Genomic DNA, 19,133 nt, shown 5'->3' on the forward strand with positions numbered 1-19,133 from the left:
TTTGTCGTTCTGTCTTCTTCATCTAAGTACAGAAATTTCAAACATGCACCAGCAGACCTGTTCATAAATCACTAAGTTTATGTTACGTTAAGTTCTAAAATACTTGGTCTGGTTTTGACTTTGAATTCTGACTTTTGTTTTTCATTAAATTTTATAAATAAATGATGACGAATAGTGTGCACATACCTGAAAATTAGTCTCACATGCAAAAATGCCTCATATTCATTACATAGTAGAGGTAACTTGAGAGAAGAAGGACTCATGCTTTCTCATGGTATAATAAAGATACCATCCATCATGGAAGGCAGGCATGGCTTTGGGATCTGAAGTCAGGAAAGAGAGATGAATGAATGCTGGTGCCTATCTAGCTCTCCTCTTTTCCTTTTATTCAGTCACTGATTCCAGCTCATGAGGTTGGACCAACCACATTCAGGATGGATTTTCCTTTTTAATTTAAACCTCTAATAGATTCCATAAGGAATATACCCAGAGATGTGTCTCCTAGGTGACTCTAAATCTAGTCATGTTTGTAGTCAATGAAGATTAGCCTTTACACATCTCTGGCAAACCATATTAAGATAAGAAGAGGATTTGCTATGAAATCTAATCATAATATCAGTCCTTGAGAATACTTGATAGCTAATGTGAGGCTAGATTTTTGCATGTTCCAAGGAAATGCAAAAGAGTATAGGTTGATGCAAGAAGGTCATGGACTTCCAGACTTTTTATTCCTAATTTGCTAAATTGTATCTTTACCATATTGCAATAGATCTGAGGGTTGGGGGGTAACAGTAGAGTGTTAGAGATTATAGAATGTGGATTATTTAAAATTCTTTATCCCTATGCATATTTGTCTTAGTTTCGTTTCTATTGTTATGAAGAGACAGTATAAGCAAGGCAACTGATAAAAGAAAACAATTTGTGTTTCTTCTAGAGGGTAGTAGAGTCCATGAATGTCATGGCAGGCAGCACGGTAGCAGGCAGGCATGGCATGGCACTGGAGCTGTAGCTAAGAGTTTAAATCTGATCCAGAAGCATGAGGTGGAGGAGGCATGGCATGCCAACTCAAATGACATGGGCATTTGAAACCTCAACGCCCACCATACTGGCACACCTCCACCAACAAGACCACATTTCCCAATCCTTCCCAATCAGGTGCACCAGCTGAGGTCTAAACATTCAGATATATCAAGGTTTGGGGACCATTCTCCTTAAAACAACGAGAGTCTTTAAATTAAAAAAATTATATTTTGATCAGAAAACTATTAAAGTTGATAATGTAGTCAATGATCACTATTCTGTGTTTTAGAAATTCTTAGACTTCCCTTTTACATAATTGTAAGATATTCAAGATCACATTGAATTATGCTGTTTATCTAGCTCAGTGAATATGCATTATCTTTCAAATATTCTTTATCTGAATAAGCTTTATCTGAATAATCTTTGTATATATGTAATATATATATACACATAATTACCTAATTTAATGTGATAGAATAATCATAAAATTATTTTATGCTGTTAAAACTCATTTTGCTTAATTTTCTAAAAACATTTCCCACCAGGTCTTTTTTATTATATTTATTTTATGAATGTGGATGTTTTGCCTGCATGTATGTCAGTTCTTTGTGTGTGAAGTGTCCTCAGAAGCCAGAAGACAGTGTTAGATGCTCGGGGGCTGGAGTTTCATATTGTTATGAGTCACCATGTAGATACTGGGAATTGAACCTGGGTACTGTGGAAGACCAGCCAGTGCTTTTTTTTTTTTTTTTTTTTTTTTTTTTTTTTTTTTTTTGGTTTTTCGAGACAGGGTTTCTCTGTGTAGCCCTGGCTGTCCTGGAACTCACTCTGTAGACCAGGCTGGCCTCGAACTCAGAAATCCACCTGCCTCTGCCTCCCAAGTGCTGGGATTAAAGGTGTGCGCCACCACCGCCCAGCTTCAGCCAGTGCTCTTAACCACTGAGCCATCTCTTCAACCCACTATAATTAATTTTAAGAACATATAAGCACATTAAACAACTGAAAATAATTCAAAATGTTTTCTCACACCTTGATGATGAATACTCTAAAATAAACACAAACACACAATTAGATAAATAAAAATCAAGGTTTTAAAAATTACTTTATAGAGAATATTGTCTTTTTCAAACATATAAATCTAGATAGACTATACATATATAAACATATTTGCAACCATTTAATCTGACAGATAAAAGAAACCATAACAAAAACATATTCCTTAAATGTCAAGAAGGTTTCACTTAACTCGCCATATGATCACAACCAAATGCTCCTACCTGAGGCCCCTTGATGTATGTCCCCCTTTGCAAAGGCAGGGCAGACTCCAGTGGGAGAGTCTGTTAATGTGCTTTTCTTTGTGAACTTCAGCAAAGTCAGAGTCCATTTGTATTTTATTTCTAATAAGCAAAGCTGACTAAACCAAAGTCTTCTTATCTGGGAGACTCAGTGAAGATTATTGAGATTTTTGTAGAGTCATTATTTTGCTGAATGGAAAACTGTGTTTTACAGTGAATATTTTCTTCTTGTGTTACTGGCAGAATTTATCAACTCATCTATGTATACACTTTTAAAGCAGGATACAGCCCAGTAAGAAAATCTTCTATTCTAGAAATTACAACTATCCGCATTTAATGACAATTTTAAAAGTCTCTCTTTGAACTCATATAGTTTCTGAACTCAGCATATATTAGGCATCGAAATCCCTAGTTCTTCCTCAGGGTCTTCATAAACTTTATAAAATGCATTTCAAGTGGATTTCACACCTCTGGCAAATCCACATTCAACTCAAGCATGAATGATGACTACTTTAAAAGCAATTTGCCGTAAACCCCTTGCCTTAAGCAAAGTTGTACCTTTGCTTATACAGAGATCATTTCTAGAGGACAGAAAATAAAGAATTATATGTACAAGGTATACATGTTTGAAATGCTATCAGGTGAATTCAAAAGTTCATTTTCTTTTCTTCTTGTTTTCTAAAGACAAGGGAAAGTTTCTTATGTATGGAAAAGTCTGTCTTGGAATTCACTGTGTGCTTTGAAGTCATGATGGTTAGCCTATTGCAGCTTCTATGCTCCTGAGGTTATGGGCTTGCACCACCTCTCCTGCTATAGAAGGCTTATTTCCTAATTGACACTTTGGTCTCAACTGTCCCAATGCATTAAAAAAAAAGTTAGGAAAATTCTCCATTCATAAGTCAAACATGAGTTCTTTTTATGTAATTGGAATTAAATCTGGTTGTTTCTAAACATATGATGTAGGCCTTAACTGTGTAATAAGAAACTGACTTAATTAAAGTGAGACATTACTCTAAAACTGGGGAAATAGAGAATATGAAAACAGAAAAGCAGAGAGGGGATGATGGATGGACAGGGAGTGATATGATAAAAGGACATTGTGTGTACATGCAGAAATGCTTGAATTCAACAATTTACTTTTTTAAACTGAGATATGTCAATAAAATCATTACTCTTTTCATCAAAATTATAATTCTTTTATGTTTAGCGATAACTGTGCCATTTAAGGCTCTGATGTCATTACTGCATACTTATTATATTGTAATATTTGAAATTATTTCTAATAAGACATTACAACATTTTTAATAGACTAATTAATACTTATGTTTTAATTAAAATGTGTTAACAGGAGAATTTCACTGTGGATTTGAAGATGGTAATATTTGTTTATTCACCCAAGATGATACAGATAACTTTGACTGGACAAAGCAAAGTACTGCAACAAGAAATACAAAATACACCCCTAACACGGGTCCCAATGCAGATCGGAGTGGTTCCAAGGAAGGTAGGAAGGTTTCCAGAACTGTGCTTATGGCACCTGGAGAGCTGGAGGTATCTTCAGTGTGAAGTACAAGCGGGCAGTGAACTAAGCGTTTGAGAATCTTAGAACAAAACATTGTATCTTACACATATTATCAGCAATTCAGATATTTCCAAAGTTTGTGCTCATTAATGTTTTCTCACACCTCAGTGATAAACACAATTGAGAGACCAGGCTGGATTTTATTTATTTCTGTGTTATTTCAGCTCTAAAATTTCCATTTCTCTCAGTTCTTTCTCTCTTAATTGTTTTCTGTTAAAGTTGTGATTGTGCATAGCCATGTAGGTTTTATAAATGAAATATAAACCATCAGTTTTTATTTTGGATCAAAGCTCTGAAACGTCACAATAACATTTCATGTTTCCTTGTTAGTATGGGCTTCAACCCTTGCTTCTCCTTTCAGGTTTTTATATGTACATTGAGACATCTCGACCCAGACTAGAAGGTGAAAAGGCTCGACTTCTCAGCCCTGTATTCAGCATAGCTCCAAAAAATCCATATGGACCCACAAATAGTGCATATTGCTTCAGTTTCTTCTATCACATGTACGGGCAACATATAGGTAAGGTAACAGACAGTTCTATTTCCTTTTGACCAATCCTAATAAAAGTATCACACAGAGCATGAAGATAGCATTACTCATTGAATACTATAATTGAGGTTTTATGAGGTTATTTTGTTTTGTTTTTATTAATCATTCCATTAATTTACATCTCAAATATCTCCCACTTTCTACATTTGCCCTCTCCCTCTTCCCCTTTGCCTCTATGAATGTGCTCTCCTACCCACCCTCCCTCCCCTGCCCCACTGCTCCAGCATACCCCTTTGCTGGGGCATCCAACCTCCACAGGACAAAGGGCCTCCACTCCCATTAATGTCAAACAAGGCCATCTTCTGCTACGTATGTATCTGGAGCTATGGATCCCTCCCTGTACACTTCTTGGTTGGTGTCTAGCCCCTGGGAGCACTGGGTGGACCAGTTAGCTGATATTTTTCTCCCTATGGGCTTGCTATACTCCTTGGTTCATCCAGTTCTTCTGCCAGCTCCCCCACTGGGGTCTTTCAGTTTAGTCTGATGGTTGGCTCCAAGCATCCATATGTGCATTGGTCAGTTAATGGCAGAACCTTCCCCAAAATAGCCATACCAGGTTCATGTCAGCAAGCACCTCTTGTCAACAGCAACAGTGTCAGAGTTTGGTGTCTGCAGACAGGATGGATCCCCAGGTGGGGCAGTCTCAGGAGACTTCTTCAGTCTCTGCTTCATTTTTTGTCTCTGACTTTCCTTTGGACAGGAACATTTCAGGGTTAAAAATTAGAGATGGGTGGGAGGCCCCTTCCCTTGACCAGGGGCCGCGCCTATCTATTGGAGGTGGTCTCTACAGATTTTCTCTCTCCTTTGCTTTGCATTTCGGCTAAAGTCATTCTGGTTAGGTCCTGGGAGTCTCTTGCTTCCCTGGCATCTTGGACCTTCCAGTGAGTTTTATTGAATTTCTTACCTACAAATTGCAAGGAAAGACCTCCCATCACCCAATTCCAAATCTCAAAAAAGAGTTTGGAGACTCTGAGCATCATGTCTTCTTTGAACCCTGAGTTAGTAGACCATCAGTAGAATATGCTCTGAAGGTAATCTTCTGTGACACTGGCATGCCATAATTTAGGTTTTCATTCCTAAAAATATGACTGAATAATGACAATGTACATTAATGAATGTAACAGGAATATTGTCACATTAACAAGTACTTTTAGCACTCTTCACATACTAGTAAGAGTGTTATGATTATTTTTATATGGATACAATATATTAAGTAGAATTTAAGAATGCCCTGGGCCTTGAAGGGAATACAAAACTGAAGGCATCTACCTTTGCCTATTTTGCACAGTAGTAATGAAAAGTTACCATGAATCATCTCTCAACTCTGCTAACATGAGTACCATGTAGCAACAGGTGAACTTCACATTCCTCAGTGGGAGCAAAGATTGTTCAAGTTTCCAGGTTTTTGAATGCAGTGCTAAAGTCCAGAGACCTGAACACCAAATTTGTAAAAAAAAAAAAAAAAAAGAAAATTAGCCATTAGACAGTACAGTCAGTATGAAGGACTGATCTGCATATGTTGGAAGTATTTGACTTGAAATGATATGAACCTATAGTTATTATGCAAAAACACTAAAAAATATAACTGCAGCCTAGCTATTGTTATATTAAATTGTGGCCCTGTGTTTAAAATCATTGCTGTGGTTTTCATATTCTATACTATAGGTGCACATGTACCACCCCCCTAAGCTAAGACAGAGACAGAATCCTGCATAGTAGAGCATGTCTAGCCCCACAGAGTTTGGTCAAGGAATTAAGTATGTAGAAAGGTTAGAAGTGAAGTGATGCTTCTAAACAAAGGAAGCTCTTTATTTTACTAGTCAGTAGTTAGGTAGAATTAACACACTGCTCAAAAGCGTAAAGTTAGGGTGACCCTGGTGTCTTGATATACATTAATAAAAACAATGTGAATATGCACTGACTTCCAAAGTTAGCCACATAGCATATATACCAACTATCGTATTGTTTAACTACTATCCTCGTTGTAAAAGTGAATATCGTGTTCTGTTGTTCACAATGAAGAAAATTGAGCCTCACGATGGATGTTGAGGTGGATGGAGTTGTTACATTCTGCCCTTACTCTCATGTCTGAACCAGACCAGTGTTCTTTACCGTGGAGCAGCAAATGACAAAACAGGGTAGATAACAAATAAACTGAAAGTGCCCCAATCTGAAACACAGCAGATACAGGGGAAACCATGGTGGAAACGTAGTCTTCACAGAAATCACTTTGAATAACTGATTTTAGGTCCCTCCTATGCAAAATGGGAACAATAATTTCTCTTTTAGAAAGCTCTGGTTTGGATTTATAAGATCATAATCACCACCTTCTTTCAGGTAACAGACAGCAATCTCATGTTCATTCAGTATTCAAATAGTCCTGGAAGAGGGCATTTTGTGGTTATTTCCTTTAATTTGCACAATGATCACTTAGCCTCATTTAGATAATTATCCTTTTTCTCAGACAAAGACACTGAAATACAAAGAGTTTTGATTATCATGTCTAACACACAGCTTATAAATAGCAAAGTCGTAATTCATCCTGGGGAGCTGGACTCAGTCGCGGCTCTGCAAGAGGACTTACTGGAGGTTTATGAAAATCAGGCTAAGTATGTGACAGTCACTTGGTATTCACAGTGAGTTATCACAGACTCTACATGTGAAAGCATGAGATTTCAGACTATGGAAGTAAATATGGAAATATATATATATATATATATATAATCACCAAATATATATGCACCTCATACATGAGAACAGCACTTTTAACACATCATTTAAGACTGTCCATGTATTTATGAGATGAAAAATACTTCTGAGAGTATCTAACTTCCCTTCCTTTCCCTCACTCCTTTTGGCAAATGTCCATCAGTGTGTCTGTTGCTATTATTCTGATTGTCTATGGCACCGAGTTCTCCTTCTGAGTAAATATGTATTATGTTGAGCCTGTTGGTGTAACTTCTCAGTTTCTGCAGATGGTCAGAAGTAACGGGTTAGGTTCCAAGTCTATTACTTGGGTCATCTAAGCAGAGAACAGGCACAAAAATTGCTAAAAATTTAAGTAAATATACTTGTCCCATAATGTGTAGTAAAGTAAACCCAAATGGAATAAAAGCATGTGTTGTTCTATTATACATTCTTTATTACATCTCACAGGTACTGCATTATTTAAAAATGGAATTTTGGGCAACTCTGAATGTAGCAAGTTTATGTCAATGTAAACACACTGTTTCTCACTTCAAAGAAGAGAGATGGTTTATTCTGAAAGCATGTATGAGTGATCAATCATGTCCCAGGAACACAGATTTAGATTTTCTCATATTTAGTACCTTTATATCAACAGAACAAACTAAGATACTTTTTCAGATACATTACACCTCTGTAGAGTATTATTGCTGTGATAAGATCATGTAACTAAGGCAACTCTTATAAAGGAAAACTTTTAATTGGAGCTGGCTTAAAGTTTCAGAGGTCTAGCCCATTATAATCATGTCAGGAAGCATGGCAGCACATAGGTCAACATTGTGCTAGGGATAGAGCCAAGAGTTTTACATCTTGATCTACGGGCAGTACGGAGAGACTGTGTTCCACACTGGGCAGAGCCTAAGCATAGGAGACATCAAAGCCCACCCTCACAGTGACACACTTCCTACAGCAAGGCCATTCCTACCCCAACAAGGACACATCTCCCAATCATGTCACTCCCTATGGGCCACATATTCAAACAACATGAGTCTATAGGGGCTATATCTATTCAAACTACCATACACTGGTGGAAATATGAGCTGGTGGGCTATCTCAAAGCAAGGGAGTCTAGCTATAGCTATCATGTGCCATCTCACTGCATTCTTAGCATTTCTGGATATAAACTGGGTTTCTGTTCCTACATTCTATGAGATTTATATGATGGTTGTAAAGGTCATTTCCAGAGGAAGGCAATAGATGGCTATAAAATCTAGTGCTAAAGATACCCAAGATAATTTAGCTGTGGATTTCAAACATTCCAAAATCTCCACATCTTTGAAATTATAGACAATTAATCAGCTTTGCAAAGGGCTCAGTGGAAGGTGTGTTTTCACCTTTTCAGGAACTTTCTGTACGCTTGTGGGTTCCACTGTCCTAACAGCAGGGATTCCCTCAGTCCTTTTGCTTGTATTGTGTTTTGCTGATGTCAAATTATATGAACCTTTTTATCTTTCTTTTTCTTTTTTCTTTTTTACCTTTCACTGTATTTGTTGTAATGATCCTTGGTCTATTGCCTTTGGTGGAACTGCTGTAACTGTTTGAAATCACCACAAACCCAACCATGCCCCCAAAGGTTACCTGTTCTGATTGTTACCTTCTCCATCTCTCTCTCTCCTTGGGCCTCCTTAGGCCATGAGCCTCAACCTCACTGAAATGAGGCCAATCAATATCCCTACAGTGAACGGTTCACATGTATCTTGCTTTTCATTAGAATTAGAAATGGTAGGGCTTAGAGAAGGAGGCCTGAGAGGAGCTTAGGTTGGTTACCTGCTAAGCTCCTTGGTTGAAGCAAATCATTAGCAAGTTGTCAGTCCAGAGGAGAAGCACCTGGACACATTAAAAGTGCTGCTTCATGAGCATGGAAATGGAAACAAGCCAGTCTTGGGGCTGATGCAAGGAAACATTCAGTGCTCTGTCAGGTCAAACCAGCTATAGTATTCAGCATCTGTTAGGTCAAAGACTAAAGCACAAGACTTTAACTCTTTACAACTCTACAGTGGTTACTAATGTGTAAGAAACTGAAAAGGACAGAAGAAAGAAAGAAAAAGAGAAAGAAAGAGAAAAAGAGGGAGAGAGAAAGAAAACAGTTGATTCATGAGGTTTAAAGTAGGAAATTGTCCCTATAACACAACAATGGGAAAAATAATATTTCAGTATAAAACAAGAGCTAATGTAAGAACTCTGGCAGGCTTTTCCAAGAATTTTTAAGGATTATTGATTAAACAGCAGTGAGTATATTAAAGAGTAAATTTTCAAAGTAGACCTCTCAGGCTTACACAGAGTAAAAGAGTAGGGAGGACTTTCATAGCTAGAGAGGCTAACTCAGCACCTGGCTTCAGTGCTTCAAAGGTCAGATTAACACGTGTTAGAAATAAAGCGATGTTTCTCAACCTGTGGGTTGCAACCTTTTTTTGGGGTAGATGGATCCTTCCGCAGAGGTTACCTAAAACCATCCTGCATATTAGATTTCCTCATTACAATTTGTAATAGTAACAACATTGCATAAATGAAATAAAATAAGTTTATGGTTGGTGGCCACCACACAGGAGGAACTGTACTAAAGGGTTGCAGTGTTAGGAAGCTTGAGAATCACTGGACTGGAGGATTAATGCAGCCGGTGACTTCACACTGAAGCCAAGGCTCACACAGCTCCTGCGATTCCTAGGGACATTATGAATTTTAAATTTACTACCCATGTGTTCTATAAATGGATTAAGAAATGTTGACTGAGACAGCACATACACTTTGAGACTGGTTTACTGAAGTTTTTAAGGTCAAAGGAAAAAGATATTTCTTTAAAAATTGTATGGCTCACAGAACTGAACCACCAACAAAACACCATGCAGGGGTTGGACATAGGCCACAGATACATTTGGAGCAGATGTGCAGCTTGGTCTTCATATGAGAACCCCAACAATTGGAGTGGGGGCTGTCTCTGACTCTGTTCCCTGCCATTGGATTCCCCTCCCCCTAAGTGGACTGCCTGATTGGGTCTCAGTGGGAGAGGATATGATTATTCCCCCTGGGACTAGATGTCCCAGGGTGGGGTGGTACCCAAGGGGGTTTCCCTTTCTCTGAGGAGATGAGGGAGGGGGTAATGGGAATGTGGTGGGGGGATTTGCAAGAACAGGACTGTGAAGGGAAGAGGGAGGGGCTATGATTGGGATATGATGTGAATAAAAAAAATCATGGAAAAAATATTATGGTTCAATGACAGTGCACCTGATCACTCAAAAGCTCTGACAGTGAAAGGTAACTTCCTGTTCACTCTATATTCACTTACACATCCGTTCTGTAGGCCATGGAAAAATGCAAACTTGGTACTTATGTATAATCTTAATGCTTCAGCGGCTAGACTATGATTTCTATGATGTGCACAATCAATTGAAAGTCTTGTGAGGACTCACTGTGGAGATGTGACTCCTTCCACAGGAGGAGTTGCTGCATGTAGCTAAGTTTATAAGGTAGGATCCATTGCTGAAGAGGCACTGAAGAATGTTGGCATGACAACCACAGATGTAAGGAACCACCCTCGTAAGCTTAGTTGATAAAAGGGTGACGAGGCTTGGACTGCTTGGATTGATGATAATTTTGAAAAAAAATTCTACTGTGAGTCACATTCTGTCAAGCAGCATCACATTCTCACCAAAAAAATCTTTTATAAAAGAAAAAGTCAATCAATGTGCCAAATCTTGCTGATGTCTAGTTTAAGAAACTGGCTTAGCTACCCATCCTTTGAAACCACCATATACTGATCAGTTAGAAGCCATCGACATCAAGATAAGACCTTGTGTTTCTGAAAGTTTCTATGAATGCTGGTGATTATTAGAGTGTTTTTAGCAAAAAAAAAGGCATTTTAATTAAGGTATAGATACTGTGTACAAGCAAAATGCATTACATAATTAGTAAACTGCAAAATAATATAAACATGGATTTTGTGTGTACTAGAACAGGAAGAAAAAGGCATTCTGTATGTTCACATCCTTTATTGAAATAATTTAGAATTGAACTTGCATTAGCTTCATGACATATTTACAGTCTTTGTACATTAACTCAGATCCTCCTTTATCTGTAAATTAAAAGTATCTATAGTCATTCATTTTACAACTAGTATTCTTGGTTGTATGGACTTCTTTAAAAATCCAGATTCAAAAATGACTTTTTCTGGATGTCTAATATTCCATTTTTATTATTACTTTTCAGTTAACTGTAATTAAGTCTTGTGGTCTTAACTAACAGGTAATATTAACCTTGAGCATCACCATTGTCTAACAGTACAAAATGCTAGAGATTCTACTTCTACTTCAACGTAAAGTCCAGTGTTTTGTATTACTTAGCCTTTGCTGCATGAGTAATTTATGCAACTCCACTCACCTCTACCCCCTAACAAAAGCCAAAAACATCCTGTGACTAAAACCAAACTATTCTCTCACAATCTCTGTGGATCATGAATGTGTATAGTTTGCCTCAGTGTCCATGGCTCAATATCATTTGTGATGTTGTCGTCAGTGTGACAAGAAAGGAGTCCAGTCTAATTTCAAGAGTCAGCTTGGAAAGGACCCACATTAGAAGCCATTTATGTAATGCCTTTAGGCCTTAGGATACTAAGGTTTTTCTGGTTGTTGTCCAGAGGCTTTAGTTCATTCTTGGAGTGTGAATATCTCCAGTGAGCTGTCCTATACCATGGAGCAGGGTTCCTTCAAATAAGTAACACAATAGAGAAAGAAAATGAACACTGAAGAACTTATAATTTAATCTTCAAATTGACTTTACATTGTTTGGATTTATTTTAATCATCATAGCTAATCCCCTACCCAAGGAGAGAAGATTATATAAATATGTAAATGCTATAATGTTTAGATGTTTAGCTTATTAAGCACAATTTATAGGCTGGCTGCTATACTGGTTCAATTGTAAACTTGTTAGGCACTTTATCAAAATTGACTGAGAAAAGGGGTTTCCAAATCAAAGACATGATCTGCTGACATTTAAATGTTAACTTACATGTAAATGATGTATGTATGTATGTATGTATGTATGTAGTTTCATTTCTGTTACTGTGATAAAACACCCTGACAAAAAACACTAAGGGGAGATAAGACTTATTTTATTTCAGTTCACAATGTCAGATTATTGTACAGCCCTGTACGGAAGTAACAAGGATCTTAAGACTGCTGGCCACATGACATCAACAGTAGAGATGAGAGGGGGAATTGCATATATGTTTATTTTCATCTTGCTTATACTCCAATAAATTTCTCTACTCTTACACAGTGTAGGATCACTGACTTGGCAAGTGTCCTCTCAGAGTAAGTTGGGTCATCCGACATCAATTATTTAAGACATACCCATAGGCCAACCTAATCAAGCCAGTACCTTACTGAAACTTCTATCCCAGTTTGATTCTGGGTCCTGCCAAGCTACCAACTATGATTAGGTGTCACAATGTGATATGTAGCTATTAAAATATGTATCAGCATTTCTGTGTTTCCTAGTGAACTAGTTACATCCTAACAGATCAAAGTAACTTCTAAAGTTCTAAAGAAACAGAATCTCATTGAAGTCACTAAATATGATAAAAACTTGTTAAATAAAAAAATGTGTGAGCTAGAATCAGCACACTGTCCCAGAAAATTACAGGTAAATACAGAATACATTTATGAATGTTTCCTTTGAGTATGATGAGAATTAGACAAGGTTCTGCCTCTGGAAAGCTCATTTCACCATGAAGGAAAAAGAGAAATGCAAAAAGAATTTGTGAATGAAGTTATTCTTCTTTGATTCTAATAACCACAAGAGGGAAGAAGAAGTGATAGAAGAAAGAGATATAGGTACACAGAGAGCCTGATATACAAAGGCAGGTTGATAGATTGATAGATGCTATAAATTCACAGGAAATAAATGTCAATGAAAAGGTGGGTATGCGATGCCTTGATAATGAAATTATCTCCAAAGAAGGGAACAAATACCAGGTCCAATAAAGTGAGAAAAAAATAGTTATGTAAGAACAAAGCTTCTGATGCATACTGAAAGCAGAAACAGCAGGCAACATGGAAGTCTCATCTTCTCTCTAAAATACATATGAAGTACATTTTCTGAAAATGAATATTCTTAGTAATAGAAAGTAAATCGGAATAAAACATGATAGGCAGAGAGGTTGGAGTGAGAACCAAAGTCCTTCAGGCTCTGAAATGTGTCTCAGGCTAAGAAAGAGAAGCTCAGTTCCAGTCATATTGCTTGCATAAACAGTACTGAATCAGATTCCTCCTTTTCATCTTCTCCCTGGCCAACTATGAAATTCATCCTTTAAAACTTACAACATAAAATGCTCAGGACATATTGCCCTGTGGCTTCTCCTTCGTGTAGTCGGTCTTAACTGTGGTGGGCAACTTGTGCTCAGGAGTTTGATGAGTGCAGCCCAACATGAAATTGTAAACTTAACATAGTATTAGAGATTCAAAAAAAACCTTTATTTTGTAACTCAACTATGTAGTTCTTGAATGTGAACTTTGTAGATGACAATATTGTGTGACAATTCCAAAAGTGTTGGTCATGCACTCAAGGACAGTCCTAATAATATCTGACACTCTTCAAGTCAAGTTCTGTGGCGCATCTGGGCCTCTGACTTTCTTCCTTCTGAACTGTGCATCACGAGAGCTGAAGAGATGACTCTTTCTATGATGCAGTGAACTGATGCAACATATATATTAACTCAGGAACTCAATAAATATTCATTTGCAAATGAATATTTTTTTCTAAAAACTTATGTGATAGAATCAGTACCTTGATTCGTTCTTAATCATCTGGGCAATTTTTATTTACCTTCAGGAAAGAGCTGAAGGACAACTTTGGTGTTTGCTGTAGGCCCTCTCAGCTCCCTTTGTTTTCAAAGCTCCTGGTGCAAATATCTGCATTTGTCACACTGAAGCTTGTTCCATTACTGTCTCCCTGAGAACAATAACCCTGATGGATTTATATGTGGTTCTTCAGAACAGCAAGTGCTTAATAGGTTTAAAAGATGACCTAAAGTAGCTACATTAGCTTTTGCTTGTATTAAAAGAATAACAAGAGAGCTGAAGGTTTATGGAGTGCAGACAGTAAATGGAAGATACTTCATGAAAACTTTTTATGTTATGTAATGAGAAAATACTAAACTATTGTTCCCAAATGAATTTGTATCTAGTGCTCTCGTAAGTGAAGCAAAATACGTAGAAAACTGTCAATTGTTCCTTAATAATTAATTCAAGAGTAATAACTTAATAAAAGTGCCCCTGAGTATTGTCACTGTCAACTTATATAAAACATCTTTAAATAAAAATAAGACATGTTGATAACCATGTGCATAAGAAAGTTAAACTGTCTGAAATACTGTAGTTCAGATATGCCCTCTTATCATGATCTAACTTAGTATAGAAATAGCATTTATGGATCTTGAGTTAACATTTTATTAACATTTTCTTTATAAATCTATCTTGAATTATTCTTCCTTATGTACTGTATTCATAATTTTGGACTATATGATATGTTGCAATTCAAACAATTTAAAATAGTGTTGTAAACATCTTTGTGCAGACAGTAGTAAAAAGTGAGGTTTTTTTTTTTTTTGCATTATTTTGGGAAACTGACTTTTGTTTCCAGTTTTGGTCAAAGACTCTATTTCCTTTCTTTGGATTTAAGGGTATCAAAGTTTTGGATTATATTTGAACATTTTCTTCCAGCAAGAAATCCCCCCCACACACACACACATGGATTTGACATTCCTGGTGTGATCCCTCTACTCAGAGTTTTTACTACATTATTTAGAAGAGTCATAGTAGATAAATATTTAATATATAAATTATTCAATGGGAATAAAGCATATGATCATAAGTAAATTGGATGTGTGTAAGAAAACTACTATTTTCAAGATTCTTCTTTGGCTGGAAAGATGCTCAGGACTTAAGAGGACTAAGATTGGGTTCATAGCAACCCCACTAGGTCAGCCAGAATCCAGTGCCAAGGGGATCCAATGCCTTATTTGGCCTCCATGTGCAGCTTCAGGTACATGGTGCACATACAGACAATCAAACAAAATAAAAATAAATATTAAAAATTGTTTCATGCTGATAATTCTCAAAGTTAATTTCCATGACAATTGCAGTTTCTAGATTGTTTAGGAAATACAAAAGGAGGATACTAAGTATTCTTCATTTGAATGTTAGATATTAACAACTATACTGTGGTGATTTGATAGTAGCTGATATATGACAAGATTAAGTCAGTGACTTCCATGAGGATCTGCTTATATTTAATAACTGATAACATCATACCATCAATGATAAAATAATAGTGATATTTATTCAGTAAACTGCTTTCTTAAATGATAAATGTTTAGCATAGGAGAAATAAGTAGATACCTATGACTCTTCATTGTTAGTGCTTTCCCTTGAAGGACTGCTCTGTATTCTCACACCTTAGCCTCTTCTGAGTTTCACATCTGCTAACCCTTGCTATCTGCTTGCTTCTGCTGTGACTTAGGATTTATTACCATGATTTATTACTTCTTATGGTCAAATATCATTAGAAACAATTATCACAGGCATTTTGATACTTTTTTAGTACTTATTTTAGAATCACAATCTCTGAAATTATTTTCTTCCTGTGTAATTAAAAACTGATATTACTATATATTAAGAATACAAGTTAAAGGAGTTCATTATGACATTTTATACATGAATACAATATGCACTGCTAATATTCACATATCTGTTATTCTCTGAGGATGAGCCATTAGGCTGTGTTTACTAGAAGCCATTACATTTAAACCAATTTAATTATGTGAGTAAAAGTAGATAATGTTATTCCATCAATGGATGTAATGGTAAAAACAAAACACAAAGAAAAATAAAACAAAAGCAAAAATGGTTTTACTTTTAACCCAATGTAAAAACAGTTAAATTCACCTTATTGAAAGTAAAGATTTAATATTGATGATTTTCTACCCATGAGTCTTTGATTCATTCATCTAATTCATCAGAGCTAATTGCACGAGGTAAGTGCCTCGCCCTGTTTATAGGAGATAACAGAGAATTATTGTCAATATTTCTTATCAATCAAATGGTTTTTCATGGATTTAACATAATATCTTACTAAACAAGAGAAAGTATATTCAACAAAATGCATAACAGGCCTATACTGTGGGTGAACAATAAAGAAACACTAAGACAACAATATTAACATAAAACTTCCTTTGTGGAGCACATTTTGATAGAGGTCAGTAGAAGAGAGAAGAAAGCAAGGGATTGCAAATGCAGATTTGAGACTCAGAAGAAGCTAAAGTGTGGAAATACAGAACAGATTTTCAAGAGAAAGTATTAAAGCCAAAGAGCCAAAGATGCAAATAAAGGACCTGAAATATCATGCAAGTAGAAGGCCTGAGTAGGGTGCCACCATAGCAAATTCTGTTGGATACATTCAGTTGGATACCAGAAGCATTGTAATAATGGAAGAAACTGAACAGACTTTGGGTTAAGATACTGTTGCAATTACATGTTGAAAAAAACAGAATCAATGCAGCCATTTCTATTCAAGCAGAAAATAATGACTTTATAATTTCTCACTTTGTATGTGTACATAAAACAAATGATACTAACAATTATCTATCAATACACATAGATCTTGCCTAAAGTCAGATAATTTGGGGGTATTATTATTTTTTCATAGAATGTGAAACTTCAATTAATGAAACTATGTTACTGATTATAATAAAAATGCTATTTATGCACAACTGACATCCAGACCTTAGAATAAACCGAATTGCAGATTAATTCATGTAAACGTCTCAATTTCAAGTAGCTATGATTAAGGGGATGTACTTTTTAGCATATATCATTAAATTATATTCTAAAACATCTAATATATTTTATAGATAAATAATCAGTTAGACAAAGACTGATGATAACCTGGTAATAGTGATGGTGAATAATGCTTATGAAAATTAGGCTTTATAAAATACTTTAAATTAAATAATAGAAAATATGAAGGATGGATATTACAAAAGTGGAAGCCCAAATGTTGGTCATTATTTACAATATAAAACAACTAAGGTCATTTAGCTTCTGACTACTGGGACCCAAGCAAGAGAAATCAATGGTTTTCTTAGCTATTTCCAGCTTTTATCATACAACTACACAACATTAGATTCCTTGGAGATGGCTCAATTCATACATTCTAGCATCGGGTGCCTACTCAAGCATAAACCGTGTCTCTGAGGATTTGAAATTAGTTTTAAAGGGTATTAACACAATCCATCATATATACATTGGAATTTTTACCACACAAATATAACAATGTGCTGATTCAGCGCTGTTAACACTAACTTCTCCCAAGGGGCTTTATTCTGTTGCACAAGTTCTCAGTTTGTTGACCAAGATGACCTGGAATAGGGTTAAATGTTTTTTGACAGCAGATTCTGTTTTAGGAACTAAAATGAGAAATGCTAGGGGGCAAGTTTGCAAGTCATTTGTTTATTCATGAGCTTTTGCTATCATCTCAGAGTAAGAATCTAAGAAACAATTCATGTTATTTTGGGGGATAATAAAATGATTGTTAGCACTTGCATAAGAAGGTGTTTATATTTATAACACAGGTGGAATCTGTGTTTCAAAAATGATAGTATCTTCTTATAAGACAAATATTTTACTTTTAAAATGTAAGCTGGTTGCAATTGATTACAATTATCTTGTTTATTCTAAATCTAATATTAACTCTATGAGATATTTAGTTCAGTATTCTTTAGATATAAGTGATTTTCATATGAAATATCTTTTAATTTCATAAACAAAATAGATAACTAGTATGAATTTAATATGCATATTAACATTTTTCTTAATTAAGAAACTGTAAACATGGTTACAAGGCATATCCACTAACAAGACGCTATTAAACTCTGAAACAATGCCATATAATTTTTCATATAATAATATCATTATTAATCAGGGTTTTTTTTGTGCGTGACAAATCACCTAAAATAAATACCTTGGAAGAGGAAAGATTTATTTTGACTCCTGTTTCAAAGTTTCTGTCTAGTGTCAGTTGATTTCATTCGTGAAGTCTTATCTATGGGAAAGCACTAACGTGACAGAGGAGCAAGCTGGGAAAAATCTCCTCACCTCATGGTAGCCAGGAATCGCAGAGAGATGGGAATGAAGAAGGGGTTGGGAAAAGATGCATCTTTCTGAAGCAGCCCAGAGTGATCCACTCCTTTTATGCTGACTCCATCTCTTAGTCTCTTTCCTCAACCTCCAATAATTTTATTAAATATGAGTCACATCATAAATTAAGTCAAGCTTCTCATGATCAATTCACATCCCTAAATGCATAACTCTAAAAATTTCACTGAAAATTAAGCCTTTGTCACAAAATCCATTGTGGGGCATTTCAGATCCAATCTGCAACATTAATTAATATATATAAAATTATGTGTTTCACCAAAGTAAATTATAATCTTAAAGCATTTTTGACAGATCTATAACCTTCACTAATTCTTACTTATAATTATAGTCATCATGTGTAAAACAAAGTTTCATTTTTAACCTTTAACCAATCCATTTACCAATATGGTAACAAGATCAGCATCCTTTTAAGATTAATCAAAACACTATCTTGATTACATATTAAAAAGTGGAAGAGAAGTACTACAAGAAATTAAAAAAAAAAACTACAGGATTGCTTTATATTGTAGACAAAGAAATAAAAAATGAGGGGAGAGAGAGAGAGAGTAAAAGAGAGGGTGAGAGAAGGACAGACCACAGAGATACATATCTGTTGATGGAAAAGGAGTCACTAAATAGAAATGGGAAGAATAGAGAGGAGTTGTTGAGGAATGCGGCACTAGAATATAATGGCTGGATAATGGGTGGTGTTTTTAGAAACAAAAGAGGAGCATTCACACCATGGACAG

General features: G+C 35.8%; 1 protein-coding gene across 2 annotated transcripts in view; it reads left to right on the forward strand.

Annotated features, from left to right (window-relative positions):
• The window catches only part of Mdga2 (MAM domain containing glycosylphosphatidylinositol anchor 2), a 730,093-nt gene that overhangs the window by 694,059 nt on the left and 16,901 nt on the right, over positions 1 to 19,133 (forward strand). For both annotated transcript variants that reach the window (XM_034514333.2, XM_076941824.1), the window contains 2 exons: positions 3,664 to 3,819; positions 4,259 to 4,417. In XM_034514333.2, coding sequence (XP_034370224.1) covers positions 3,664 to 3,819; positions 4,259 to 4,417 — 315 coding nt within the window. The remainder of the gene's footprint in view (positions 1 to 3,663; positions 3,820 to 4,258; positions 4,418 to 19,133) is intronic.

The sequence above is a fragment of the Arvicanthis niloticus genome, chromosome 11 (genome assembly GCF_011762505.2).
Source record: "Arvicanthis niloticus isolate mArvNil1 chromosome 11, mArvNil1.pat.X, whole genome shotgun sequence".
Lineage (NCBI taxonomy): Eukaryota > Metazoa > Chordata > Mammalia > Rodentia > Muridae > Arvicanthis > Arvicanthis niloticus.